At 38.7% G+C, this 14,444-nt stretch overlaps 1 protein-coding gene across 1 annotated transcript in view; it reads right to left on the bottom strand.

Annotated features, from left to right (window-relative positions):
- LOC121437161 (cleavage stimulation factor subunit 2-like) overlaps positions 1 to 14,296 on the bottom strand; it is a 33,009-nt gene extending 18,713 nt beyond the window's left edge. The window contains exons 1-8 of the mRNA XM_041637006.1: positions 14,213 to 14,296; positions 13,007 to 13,085; positions 12,236 to 12,405; positions 11,581 to 11,717; positions 10,930 to 11,052; positions 10,678 to 10,815; positions 7,046 to 7,166; positions 4,086 to 4,148 (exon numbers count right to left, since the gene is read on the bottom strand). Coding sequence (XP_041492940.1) covers positions 4,086 to 4,148; positions 7,046 to 7,166; positions 10,678 to 10,815; positions 10,930 to 11,052; positions 11,581 to 11,717; positions 12,236 to 12,405; positions 13,007 to 13,085; positions 14,213 to 14,270 — 889 coding nt within the window. The 5' untranslated portion in view covers positions 14,271 to 14,296. The remainder of the gene's footprint in view (positions 1 to 4,085; positions 4,149 to 7,045; positions 7,167 to 10,677; positions 10,816 to 10,929; positions 11,053 to 11,580; positions 11,718 to 12,235; positions 12,406 to 13,006; positions 13,086 to 14,212) is intronic.
- Between the last annotated feature and the right edge of the window lie 148 nt (positions 14,297 to 14,444).

The following is a 14,444-nucleotide window of genomic DNA, read 5'->3' as shown; positions in this document are numbered from 1 at the left end:
ACAAGGTTGTCCACTCGCTATATCTATTCAATATATTTTGAGGTCTTAGCTAGGGCAATAAGACACCAAAAGGAGATCAAGTGGATACAAATTGGAAAAGAAGTCAAACTCTCACTGTTAGCTGATGATATGAGAGTTTACATAAGCGACCCCAAAAAGTCTACCAAGGAACTTCTACAACTCATAAACACTTTCAGCAATGTAGTAGGATACAAGATTAACTCAAAAACATTAGTAGCCCTCTTGTACACACATGATAAAAGGGCTGGGTGAAGAACTCAGAGAACCAACACCCCTCACAATAGCCACAAATAGCATACAATATCTCGGAGTAACTAACCAAATAAGTGGAAGACTTGTATGACAAGAACATTAAATGTTTAAAGAAAGAAATTGAAGGAGACACCATAAAGTGGAAAGATCTCGCATGCTCTTGGGTAGGCAGAATTAACATACTAAAAATGGCAATCTTACCAAAAGCAAACTACAGATTCAATGCTATGCTCATCAAAATCCCAGAAAAATTCTTCAAAGACCATGAAAGAACAGTATTCAACTTCATATGGAAAAGTCAAAAACCCAGGATAGCCAAAACAATCCTGTACAATAAAAGAACTTCTGAAGGCATCACAATCCCTGACTTCAAACTCTACTATGGAGCTACAGTACTGAAAACAGCCTGGTATTGGCATAAGAACAGACAGGAGGACCAATGGAACTGAACAGAAGACCCGGATATCAATCCACACATCTTCGAACACCTGATTTTTGACAAAGAAGCAAAAAACATCAAATGGAAAAAAGAAAGCATATTTAACAAGTGGTGCTTGCATAACTGGATATCAACATGTAGAAGAATGAAAATAGACCAATATCTATCACCATGTACAAAACTCAAATCCAAATGGACCTTAGACCTCAACATAAAGCCAGCCACACTGAACCTTATAGAAGAGAAAGTGGGAAATACACTTGAACGCATTGGCACTGGAGACTACCTCCTAAATATAACCCCAGCAGCACAGACACTGAGAGAAACAATTAATAAATGGGACCTGAAACTGAAAAGCTTCTGTAAGCAAAGGACATGGTCAATAAGACAAAACGACAGCCTAGAGAATAGGGAAAAATCTTCACTAACCTCACATCAGAGGTCTGATCTCCAAAATATACAAAGAACTCAAGAAATTGGTCATCAAAAGAACACATAATCCAATAAAAAATGGACTATAGACATAAACAGAGAACTCTCAACAGAGGAATCTAAAATGGCTGAAGGGCACATAAGGAAATGTTCAACATCCCTCGTCATCAGAGAAATACAAATCAAAATAACTCTGAGATTCCATCTTACACCTGTAAGAATGGCCAAGATCAAAAACACCGATGACAACTTATGCTGGAGAGGATGTGTGGAAAAGGGAACACGTCTGCATTGCTGGTGGGAATGCAAGCTGGTACAACCCTTTGGATGTCAGTGTTGCAATTTCCCAGAAAATTAGGAAACAACCTTCCTCAAGATCCAGTAATACCACTTTTGGGTATATATCCAAAGAATGCTCAATCAAGCCACAAATGCCCCTCGACCGAAGAATGGGTAAGGAACATGTGGTACATTTGCACAATGGAGTACTACACAGCAGAAAAAATGACAACAGCTTGAATTTTGCTGGCAAACGTATGTAGCTAGAAAGCATTATTGAGTGAGGTAACCCAGACACAGAAAGACAAGTTATCACATGTGGTTTTTAAACATAAAGCAAAGAAAGCCAGCCTACAAACCCCAGTCCCACAGAGAATTTAGACAACCATGAGGACACTAAGAGAGACTTACATAAGACTTATTCTACATGGGAAGTAGGAAGTAAAGACAAGATCTCCTGAGTAAATTGGGAGCATGGGGACCTTGGGGAAGGATTGAAGGGGCGAGGGGAGAGGCAGGGAGAGTAGGAGAGAAAAATGTAGAGCTCAATAAAAAATCATTAAAAAAAGGGGGAAAAGAAAAAAAGAATTGTTCGTGCTTGTGAGAGTGGCTTTTTAATTTCTTCACATGCTTAAAAAATGTATTTACTCACCTAAAAAAAAAACCAAAAATGTGAAGGGTATAATAAAATGATGTTGTAAAAATGAAAAAAGTCAAACATTTCTGTCAAAAAATATTAAATGGGTCAATGCAGCTGATGAACTTTCCATGAAAGAGAGTTACGAATGAAACAGCCTACTACATAAAGTCTATGATTATAAAAAACATGACAAAGATTAATGAGCCAACACAGTCATCAACATTAAACAAAGGAGGCGGGAAAGCAAGAAGCACCATCTCAAACATCTCTTGTCACCATTACAAATGCACAAATGAACAAGGATTCCAGGCACAGGAAGACAAATTTGGTCACAAATGAAAACATTGTTTCCTATACTAGGTACTGAAGGAAATTATTTTTTAATCTCATTTCATTTTAATCTTTGTATCAATAGATCCTTGAAATAGTTTCAAAATGCAAGTCAATTCCTTTTGTTAATTCTTTCCAGAAAGATGGGGTTAAATTACAGTAGGAAGATGTCTCATAGAAATATGTGTTAAGCGGCTAAGGGATTCACTGAGACTAATAGCCTAGGAAGAGGGAGAGATTTAATGGAAGCCTAAGCCCTTTTCACTACTGCAAAGGTACTTTGGGTTAGATACAGCACATACTGACAGCAATAGGATGGAAGTACACAGCAGCACAGAAGCATGGAATGTTTTAGAGGGAAGAGGAGCTATTTGGCAGAAGTTTGTCTTGTTGCCATTTATCTGATGAGACATGTGTAGACTCTTCATTTCAATCACCAATGACTCTGTATAAACCATGCCCTATATATCTTAATATTTTGCTTTTGAAGTAGGTTTCTCTTCTAAGAAATTCACTAAAAAGAAAAATATTAAATCCCTCTGTTCTTGTTCAAAGCAATCTATTCCCATCACAGGAGGAACCTTTTGAGTAAGCATAGTATTTTGAAAATTAATTCTGAAATTAACACTGGCAGTATAGAATGATGGGAAGAGGGCAAATTTTGTTATTACGTTTTTTTGGCTTTCCAAGACAGGATTTCTCTGTCTAACAGCCCTGGGTGTCTTGAAACTCGCTTTGTAGAACTGGCTGGCCTTGAACTCACATAGATCTGCCTTCTCCAGAGTGCTGGGTATGTCACCACCACCTGGTAAGGGCAGATTTTGGATTTAAGGATTTTAATTTTTAAGTCAAAAGAGAACACCAGATCATTCTCAGAGGTATGAGTATGTACTTACCGTAGCCCATTGAGAAAACTCCTGTGCTTCCATTTCTTTACCTGTAAAACTGAGGCACTGCCACCTACCTTAACAAGGTTGTCCACGGAAACGAAGTGACTGAGTATTTACAGTATATATTCAGTTTCCTTTTTTCTATTGTCTGTTGTTTTGAACTGAACTACTATACTTTCTCTTCCTTCAGACTCCAATAATATGAGGAAAGAATGCAAAGATTCTGGAAGGGCTGCTGCTCTTATATATACAGTGTTTTTGCCACAGTGCAGGAAACACTGCAACTATGCTTTATAGACCTCTGCTTTGCTCCCAGTTTTCTACAGTGATTATATCTTGACATCTACAGTCCTGGTCACATACTATATTCTCACTAGTAAATCTTCTTACAAAGTCAACAGCTACTCACAGATTGAGAACATGCCAGTGGATCTGTCAGACTGTCAGGAAACAAAGGATGCATATGCTGTATCACCAATTCCTGTAGAGCTAAGCTCTGAATATCCCCTATGGAAAGTCTGAACCAAGAGAAGTTTTGTTGACCATTGAAACATTCTACATCTGCAATGTCCAGTCTGGTCTTCATTAGCACGTGTGGCTACTAAGTACTTGGCTACTGAACACTTGAAATGCAATTATTGTTCCCAGGAAATAAGACCGTTAGGTGTTACTTAATTTAAACTTGATTTTAATTAACTTAATCTTTAAATTGCCACTGGTGGTTAGTGGCTGAACATTAGACAGTGCAGATATAGAACATTTCCATGTTCAGTATATATACAACAGATATTTAATATTTAACCTTGTCCTCTTTCCATGGGCACTGGTCCACCTCCTTGCATTCCCACTTGGGCTTGCATGACTCCTAGAAAATAAAGGGCAAGGAAAAACATATTTGGTCTGTAGAAAAAAACAATAGTGGCTTAGTTTACAAATGTCATCATTTTTTCCCACAAAGGAGAAGCATATGATGGAAGATGATAACTATCATCCATCCATGCAGAGAAACAGAAGATGAAATCTATCAGGACATCATACTTCAGTGACAAATGAGCTCAGAAGAAATATTTCATCTCAATTACCAAAATTTTGGCAGAAAGCCCTTTAATGGCGAAAAACAATGCCTATTACCCACAAGCCTCCTCTCATGGGAGGCAGTATGACTCTTAGGGTATTTTATAAATGTGTGGCTATATTATTTAGTTCTGACAAAGCTCTTTAGGGGCATGGTTAACCCTGAATGAGATGGTACCAGGGATACTAGGTGGCCTACAAAGTATGAGGAAATCGAAAACCTTTCAAATGACTCACTGAACATTCATACAAAGGAAAAGCTATCTGTTGCCATCTTAACCTAGAATCTGAATCTGTTTTATTTGTAAACATAAGTTATATGTACTGTTTTTGTATATATACACTGACTTTTCTAGAAATGCAATTTCTTAGTAAATTATGGAGACTCCAATTAGTAGCATGATACCTCACTATTTAGGAAAACCACATCAATAGTCCTTGTGGTATTTGAATTACCAAAGCAAACATTACTATAACAGAGAGTAATCAATACACCACAAATCCTTGTCTGATCCCTTCCACATAGCAATAACTCTCTTTTCCTCAAAGGAGCAAGAAATGCTCTTGAGTGGGGACAAAAGGAAAGCTGATTTGTTTGCAGTTAATTAATACTTCCTTAAAATAGAAAGTATACATCACACTGTCCCTATTTCATTGAACTTGGTAAGCACTAAAAAATTTAGGGATTAAGTACCCAGAGAACTGGGTGCTAGTCTAGCTCTTGCTACTAAGTAACTGGGATTCTGAACAAGTGCCTCAATAAAATTACTACATTCCTGACTTCCTCATCTGTAAAATGAACAAGTTGTTCCAAATGGCAGTCCTCAGAAGGTGGCCCCCAGCTAGACAAGCTACATCACTACCAACAAGAAAAATGCAAACACTGAAAATTCTCAGGTTTTGCATCTCAGATTTATTAAATTATAGTTGGCAGAAGGGACCATCAACCTGCATTTTATAGGCCCTTCAGGTGATTCTAACACACAGTAAAGTTTGAAACCACTGATCTAAAATTATTTGAAAGCTTCCTTCCAGTCACAACGTTCCATTCCATTGAATTCAGACCAATTACCAACACAACGCAACGGCTTAGAATATGAGGAAAAGATAGCAGAAGGCATTATGAGCATAATTTCCCACATTAAAAAATTATATGTAACACCTTAATTTGTACGGGCTAACTTCCCAATGGTGTAACTGGTAGTCAGATTGTAGGAATCTTTCATGTTATACTACTTGCTTGAAAGGTTGAAAACCTTCCTATTTCTATCAATGATGTATGAGTACAAACTGCTTTACAAATATTGTCCTCTTCTTTGAAACGTGGCACTGATGAGCGTTTAGTAGCATTTTATTTTTACGTTATTTGTAACCCCAAACCATAAAGGAGGCTGTTGTTGTTGGCCATCTGGCTTTGCTCTTTTACAAAGCTCTTAAGCAGTTTCTTCCTGCATGTTTCTATAAGTTGTTTTTTTTTCTTCTTAGTAATTTTCAAGCTCTGTAGGATAGCTAAAAAAATTCCCAAGACATTTTAATGAATTCATAAATATATATACTATAAACTCAACATCCCTTGAAAGTTAATTATTTTAATTTTATGGATACACTCAGTTTTGCTTTTAGGTTCTTTTTTGGGGGTGTTTTTATTGTTAAGAAATTTTTTGTGCCTGGTGCTAGGGACTGAACATGAGACTTTGGACATGGTAGACAAGTGCTTTACCACTAAGCTACATCCCCATCTTCATTCATTTCCTCTTCTTTTTTTTTAAGATTTATTTATTTATTATGTATACAGCATTCTGTCTGCATGCCAGAAGAGGGCACCAGATCTCATTACAGATGGTTGTGAGCCACCATGTGGTTGCTGGGAATTGAACTCAGGACCTTTGGAAGAGCAGCCAGTGCTCTTAACCTCTGAGCCATCTCTCCAGCCCTCATTTCCTCTTCTTGATGTCTTGTAGTTTATTATTTTTCTAATTAATTAGTAGCAGTATGGAATTTACTTTATTGGTTAGTAACATGGGTATTTAGAATATTCATTTTCCTTTAGACACCACCTTTACTATTTCTCATATGTATTTGTATGGAATATAAACATATATTACTTTTTGTTTTAATTTATACTATTTATGATTTTTTTTAATTCCTCTTTAAATAGCTATAGTATGTTTCTTAATTTTCCAAGTCAAAACTTCTTCCCACTCACCTTTTAATTATTTCTAATTTTATTGGTTTAAAACCAAACTATGTGATCTGTAAAAATCTCTATAGAAAAGGTACTGATATAGTCTATGCTAACATTTCATGACAAGGTAAGTACAGAAATGGAGAGCAGATAGAAATCTCTATGAATTTGACACTATTGTGACATCCAAGTGTGTGGTCAGCACACGTGTCTCACTTAAGATTTCATTTAGCTGGTGGTGACATATGCCTCTAATCCCAGTACTTGGGCATCTGAATTAGAGGGATTGCCAAGTTTGAGGCCAGCTCCAGCTACACAGCAAGATCTTTTCTTCCAAATAATACAAAACAAAGTCTTCAACCTAGAACACGTTATAATTACACATATATTTTATGTATTTTATATCAAGATACTATTATTAAACAGGTAACTGCACTTCAGCAGTTGCTATTATAAATCCTCGGCAAAGAAATAAAATAGTAAAGACTTTAACTGAAAGTTACCTGCAGGGGCTAAAGAACCAGGGCCAGGTCCTGCTACAGCTGCAGCCATTTGCACTGGGGCAGGTACTCCACCTGGCATAGAAGCTTGCATCAGAGTTGCACCATTGACATGCATTCCGCCCTGACCAAGAGAAAAACAAGTGTGAGCAAGTCTCTGCAGCCTCAGCATTAGGTTTATCACATACTCTGAATTCCAAAGAAGCAAACTGAAGTACGTGGCTTGAGCCTGGTTATACGAATGCAGTTAAAATGAAGCATATGCCTACTATAGAGGCTAATGTAGTCTTATCCATGTGGCAAGGCAGCAAATAACAACCCATCCTTGACATCACTGACTGGTGCCTAAAAATAAGTTGAAAATGTACCTTATGTTTAAGACAAAAAAGGGACTGAGACTTCAAAAAAATCTTGCTGGTACTGTATTTTTATGAAAAAATTTATGAAAAAAAATTTCAAGCTTTAATAATTTCTGTCCTTGGATGTAACTTTCTTGAATGTGTATATAATTTGTAAATGATACATTAAATTGCCTGAGAGAAAGGGAATGTAATCTTTTCATGAGGCATTCCATAGAGAACTATGCACATCTTTGGAATGTAAAGAACTGCAAAAAATAAAGTTTTTTAAAAATCAAACTCAGTTTGGAGTCTTGAGTTCAGTACTATCCTACCCTTTCTGCATGTCTCTGCAGTCTGTATATAGTACAATAGTTTACTAATAAAGTGACGAATGAGATTCAGAGTAGAGATGCTTCTCATATCGGCTGCTTCTTAAAGCAACAGCAGTGGTTTACCTGTTGGATAAAGTCCAAAACAGCATGGATCCCAATAGCTCATGACTGGTTCACATGTTCACCCCTGACCTTATCATTGTGAGTGGTGATGGTAAAGGGAGTGAAATGTACTGGCACTCTTGTTTTCTTCAGATACATTTCAAGACCCCTAGTGGATATTCAAAGCCTTATATATTTTTTAACTTGTCTGTATATATCACTGCTTTTCTCTATGGTTCATTTTAGAGGTTTACAACAATAACTAAAAATAGAACTCCTCCCCCAAGACATGGTTTCTCTATGTAACAGTATTGGCTGTCCCGAACACTGAGTAGACCAGGCAGAGATTCACCTGCCTTTGCCTCCCGATTTCTGCAATTAAAGGTGTGCACCACCACCGCATTGCTCTCTGCCCCTCAAGTGCTAGGATTAATGGTATGTATCACCAAATTTGGCTAACCTATTAACCAGTTAAATTTTTTTTCAAGCCAGGAATAGTGGTGCATGCCTTTAATCACAGCATTCAGGAGGCAGAGACAGGTGGATCTTTGTGAGTTACGAAGTCAGCCTGGTCTACATAATGATTTCTAGGACTGTCCCAAAGCCATATAGAGACCCTGTCATATATATATATATATATATATATATATATTTCCCTCAATTTTTTTGTGTCCACATGTACACCCTAGCACGCACGTGGAGGTCAGACATCAGAAGACAACTTGCATAAGTTTTCTTTTTCCACTATATATGACTCCTGGGGATTGAACTAAGGTTGTCAGGTGTGGCAATAAGCTCCTTTTATCTATTGAGCCATCTTGTCATCCATCCATCCATCCATCCATCCATCCAGTGTGTGTGTGTATACTATGGCACACTTGAGGACAATTTGCAGGAATACATTCTCTCCTTCCATAATGTGTCTCTCAGTGATTGAACTCAGGTTGTCAGGCCTGATAGTAAGCATTCTTATTTTCTGAACCATTTGCAGTCCCCCTGTCTTGGTTTCTTTTTTTGGAGGTAGGGTCTCAAATATCCCAGAGAGACTTCAGTTTTGCTAGGTAGCCAAGGATGACCTTGAATCCTGATCTACCTGCCTTCATCTTACAAGTGCTAATATTACAAGCACCACCATGCCTGTTCCTATCAGTGGCTTTATAAGTAAGGTTTTCCTGGAATACAATCAGATACGTTTACATATTAGCTCACATTACAGAAATGATAAGAGCTTTTAAAGGCAACGATATTTACTGAGTTTCTTAAGAAAATGTTTACAAATTTTTGCCTTATGCCATCATAGGATTCATCCACATTTACCTCGGCCCACCCAGTAGGTGAAAAATTGTGGCTTATTTTAGTTTATATTTTTAGACTGAATACTTAATTTCAGTTTTGTGAACTGTTTATGCTTACAATTCATTTTGGTATTTTTAAAAATAATTTATAAGCTTTTTTGCTTATGAAAAAGAGATATAGCCAGGTGGTGGTGGTGCACACCTTTAATCCCAGCACTTGGGAGGCAGAAAGAACTCTGTGAGTTTGAGGTCAGCCTGGTCTACAAAGGGAGTTCCAGGACTTTGTAACAGCTAGGACTGATACACAGAGAAACCTGTCTCAAAAAACCAAAAGAAAGAAAAAAAAGAAAAATAGAGATATAAAGATATAAACAACATAACTTCCTATGTGGCTTTCATCTACACCTCATATTTCTACTCCTTAAATAACTACTCAGAATTCTTATACACATTTAAAATGTTTATATTTGGGCTTGAAAGATGTCTCAATGCTTATAAACACTTGTTTCGCTTGCAGAGGACTTGGGTTCTGTTCCCAGCATCCACATGGAAGCTCAAAATAGTCTGTATCTCTAATTCTAGGAACGCTGACATCCTCTTCTGGCCTCCTTGGACGCTTCATGCACAGTGTACTTACATATATGCATAAAAACAGATATACATAACATAAATCTTTAAAACATACTTATAAATATTGAACTATTTTTGCATTTCACTTTAAAGTTTGAGAACTTATGCTAATATATATATATATCCATATGGAAAATGTTTCCATATTTACTTCATTTTACTTTCTGTATGCCATTATATTTTTGAGTTATCTGTGCTGATACCACATATTCTTGCCCACCTTAATATTATATGGCATTAGGTTTCTAAAGGTCATTTCTATTTATACATGTAGTTTAACTGTTTAAGGTTTTCCATTGGATATATACCAAATTTTCTCCACTTTTTACTAATGAACATTTCATGTGTTTGTAATATTTGCTACTATTATATGACAATAGACATCTTTGAGCATGACCACTCTAAATTCTAAATACTCTTTATTTAGAATTAATCTTTTGCCCATCATATGTGTGACAAATCCTTTTCCCATTTTGTCTTTAGTGTTTAGTTCCTTTTCTTTATATAAACGTCAACCTTAAGATGTATTAAATTTTTATGTCTATAGGGTTACAATCATGCTTTTGAATATGTGCTTGGTCCTTTGTTATTGCTGAGAATGGAGGCAGTAAAAATGCTTGCCTCATTTTGCTGCTATGCAGATTAAATGAGATAACAAGGAATACTGAAGTGATAATCACAGTGGCAGATATACACACCCACAAAAAATTAGCTTACTAGAAAAGGGTTTACAGGAAGAATCTCTATTTTATTAACTTGGAATGGAATCTACACTCTTTCAGGTAGCATGTGCTCTGCGATCTGGAAATTTCTCTTATGCCTAAGAATTTTAATTACCAGCTCTGATTCCTGCTGTTTCTTCTCTCAATATTCCCCTGGAAAGAAAATAACATTTTAAGACAGATAAAAAAAAATACTGTAGAATAAAACCCTACCAAAGATTGAGCCTGAGGGGCCTGAGGATTCTGCTGGTTCATTGAAACATTGGGTCCTGAGCCAGGCCCAGCAACATGGACTGGCTGAGGGTTGCCTGAAATCAGCGTTGGCATATTTGTCTGGCGATGCAGAATTTTCTAAAAAGTGAAAAGATACATCTATGAGCTCTCTGTTTAACAAGCCAATCAGGCAGTTCTTATCCCACTCAAAGAACATCCTACTATTTCCATATAAGAATCAGAAACACTCACCAGGGCAATCTCAGGATCCACAATTCTCATCACTACCTGTGCTACATGTAGCAAAGCATACGCCAGCTGAGGATTCTGAAGCAACATGTTTCGTGCTTCCTGGGGACTATTCTGGACACAGAGCTGAGAAGGTAAGAAAATTCACCTTCAGGGTCAATACTAAGAATATGATAATGATTTGAGCCATTTCATCTCATAAATGTAATACTCAAGACAATCTCAGTTACTATTGATTTTCTTTATGAGACAGTGTTTCATGTATCCCATTTTGGTATTGAACTCACTGTGACACTTCTGCCTCAGCATGCCAAGTGGTGATACTAAGGCACACAACATCATGTGATTTAGCACAACACCTGGTGATTTAGCACTGATTTTGACATTGAACAAAAAAAAAATCTTGGCCATGGCAGGCAAGAAAAAGTACTTATAATATGGTAATATTATCACTTATGGGCAAAGCTATAATTTAACATCTATGGGGGCACGAAAAAATGCTGGACAGTTTGTGTATAAAAACAGCTCTGTGTATAAAACGTGGAAGACGTAGTGTCTACAGACTCAATTACTTAAGCCCAGGGAATTATGTTCATTAACTCCTTGAAAAGCTGATGTAAATTGTTTTGTTTATAACCTAATGCCTCCTCCCACCTTCATCTGTTTCATCAGCTCAAACATCTGTTCTGGTGGAAGACTAGCAACTGCTTTGCTAATAGATTCAGGGGCATCCTCGGGGTTGATGGTCTCTCCATAAGGCGACTCAATGACAGGTGCACCAGTGCCAAGGCCTGATTAGGAAGAAAGCAAACAACAAAGTTAGGAAGGCAAAATAACACCTTAAGTCATTTCAAGTGTCTATTTTCCAGAGTGTCTGTGAGCACCAACCGTAACTTGAAACTCTGGAAATGAAAAGTAAGTCACGGAAGGAAAAGTCAGCAAAGGAAAGTGACAGTATACCTTCTGCTCTTAGAGGATAGCAGACACAATGATAATGCCATTACTGATTTCGTTGACAAGTCACTTCAGAAGAAAAGCATTTAAACAGACAAAGACATTAATTTCAAGGATTTGTGGAACTGCCTTTAGGCTTGGTGGACCTGAACTCCCCTTAAACTAGAAACCAACTCCTAGGGAAGAGAAGGATTTCTAAAGCCAAGTTGCTTAAACATACACATCAGGTAAATACACTCAGGTACCTCAGGGGCTAACCACCCTCAGCATCTTTTAAAGCATAATCACAAATGGAAAACTTGCATTGCCTCATCTTCAGTAACTTGTAATGGATATGGTTTGGATTTATACTCACTTTTGAGTTCCTCTTTGTTCTTTTCACTGGCAGCATTATCCACTCGAAGTGCTCGCCCACTGAATTCGCGACCATTCAGGTTCCGCATGGCACTAAGGGCCGTCTCTTGGTCTTGGTATTCACAGAAGCCATAACCCTTTGGTTTTCCTGTCTCCCTATCATACACCAATCTGAAGAGCAAAACCAAATATCAGGAACAAATACTACATACGTACAGACTGACTTCCTGCTAACATTGGCATGTTCGAATTTAGCCCACAGTAAGATACCCTTGTAGCAGACAGCTTTTTATGAGTTCGAGGCCAGCCTGGCTAAAGCATGAGTTCCAAGGCTGGGCGGTGCTGATGCACACCTTTAATCCCAGCACTCGGGAGGCAGAGGCAGGTGGGTCTCTGTGAGTTTGAGGCCAGCCTGGCTAAAGAAGGAGTTCCAAGGCTGGGCGGTGGTGATGCACATCTTTAATCCCAGCACTCGGGAAGCAGAGGCAGGTGGGTCTCTGTGAGTTTGAGGCCAGCCTGGTCTACAACAGCTAGTTCCAGGACAGGCTCCAAAGTCACAGAGAAACCCTGTCTCGAAAAACCATAAAAAAAAGAAAAAGGAAAAAACAAAAAAAGATACCCTTCTAACTCTGCTTTTGTGTTTTTGAAACATTTTTAATGAAAGAAATCTCTCAGCTAAGACTGGATCTGAATAATAAAGCATGTATATTTATCACAAAATCTGTGGTGATTTTTAAGGATCTCCCATGAATATCTTAAAAGAGGATCTCACCTGAAACTAACAACAGGCCCAACCTCAGAGAAGATGTCCTTCAGCTGTTCTTCAGTAGCTTCATAAGGAATGTTTCCCACTAAGGAACAGATAATACATTAAAATGCTGGGACAGTAAGGAGCTCTTTGGTGAGCAAGTAAACAGTAGGCTTTCTAGTTTTATCAATAAATATGTAGCAACTGACTGAATGTTCTTCAAAACCCCACTTCCACTGTTTCTTTTCAGACCTCAGAACAGAGCCAGAGACTAAATAAAAAAAGATGTCTTCCAAACAGTTCTTGGACAGATATGACAACTAGCATGTTTCCCCTAACTTTGATGAAAATCAATGTTTAAGCACTGGTATTTACCCACAGAACTGTGAGTTCAGCCAGTGACTACCAAAACCAGAAACTAAAGGGGGTGGGCTCATGTCTTTATTTCTACGCATAAACACACTTGTGGAGGAGTAGCCATGAATAGGGGAGGCCTTTTAAAAAGCACTGCTTTGGTACGTTTCTTCCAAACAGTGCTTCTGGTTCTTTCTGAGAGTCTTACATGTAGCTCTGGCTCGCCTTGTTATGTAGTTCTAGGCTGGCCTGGAATTCGAGGCAATTCTACAGCCTCCAAAACGTGCTTAAAAGCAAGACACGTATTTTAGAAGTAACTCGTTTAAATCTTAAAAATTGCTTAGTTTCGCTTCTCTAAAATGTCCCTGAGCTTTAATCAATCAATCAATCATTCATTCATTCACAACCCACCTCAAGATGCCAGGTGGCCGCTACCACTATGGTTGGATGAAACGTTACAAGTAAAAAGCAAGCGATATTACGCGTTTATGAGAGGGCGGGAAGTGGATATAGGGTCGATGGCTTCAGAATAAAATCTGTATTTTGGGCTAAGAGAAGCAGCACGGAACAGGGACGCTCTGTTTCCACGCACCTTTTCTCCTAAAAAATAACTGAGAATCATGAAGGGGAAAACGCAGAGAAGACCAACGCTAGAGTCTAGCTCCCTGAACCACACTGCGGAAAATCTCCAATACCTTGGAGCGGAGGTGTCGTGGGGGGGCGGGGGGGGGGGGAGTCTGTTAGCCCACGAGTACACCAGGCTGCCGCGTGAAAGGACAGCGGCGAAGCGGCACGCCCGCCCCGACACCCGCTCCAGCTGGGGACCACAGGGGATGTCCCTCCCTGCCCGGAGAGGCGCCACCGAAATCCTCTCACCGAATACAGAACGCAGAGAACGATCCACCGCAGGGTCTCTAACAGGCAAACCCGCCATGGCTCACCCCCTGAGGTGGCTTCCGGTGCGCCTAAACACACTTCCCTGGGAGAACGAGCCCGGGGCCGAGCGCGCCTCCGTCCGGTGGGAGCCGGAAGCACCTGGACGGAGCCGCCGCGGATCCCGCTCCCCGCATCATGCTGTGTGGGTTCCCGCTTAGCATTTGGTCCGGGG

Source organism: Microtus oregoni, unplaced genomic scaffold (genome assembly GCF_018167655.1).
Source record: "Microtus oregoni isolate MIOR12 unplaced genomic scaffold, Mior012 000050F_ref0000143, whole genome shotgun sequence".
NCBI classification, from domain to species: domain Eukaryota; kingdom Metazoa; phylum Chordata; class Mammalia; order Rodentia; family Cricetidae; genus Microtus; species Microtus oregoni.
This window is presented reverse-complemented; position numbering and strand designations above follow the sequence as displayed.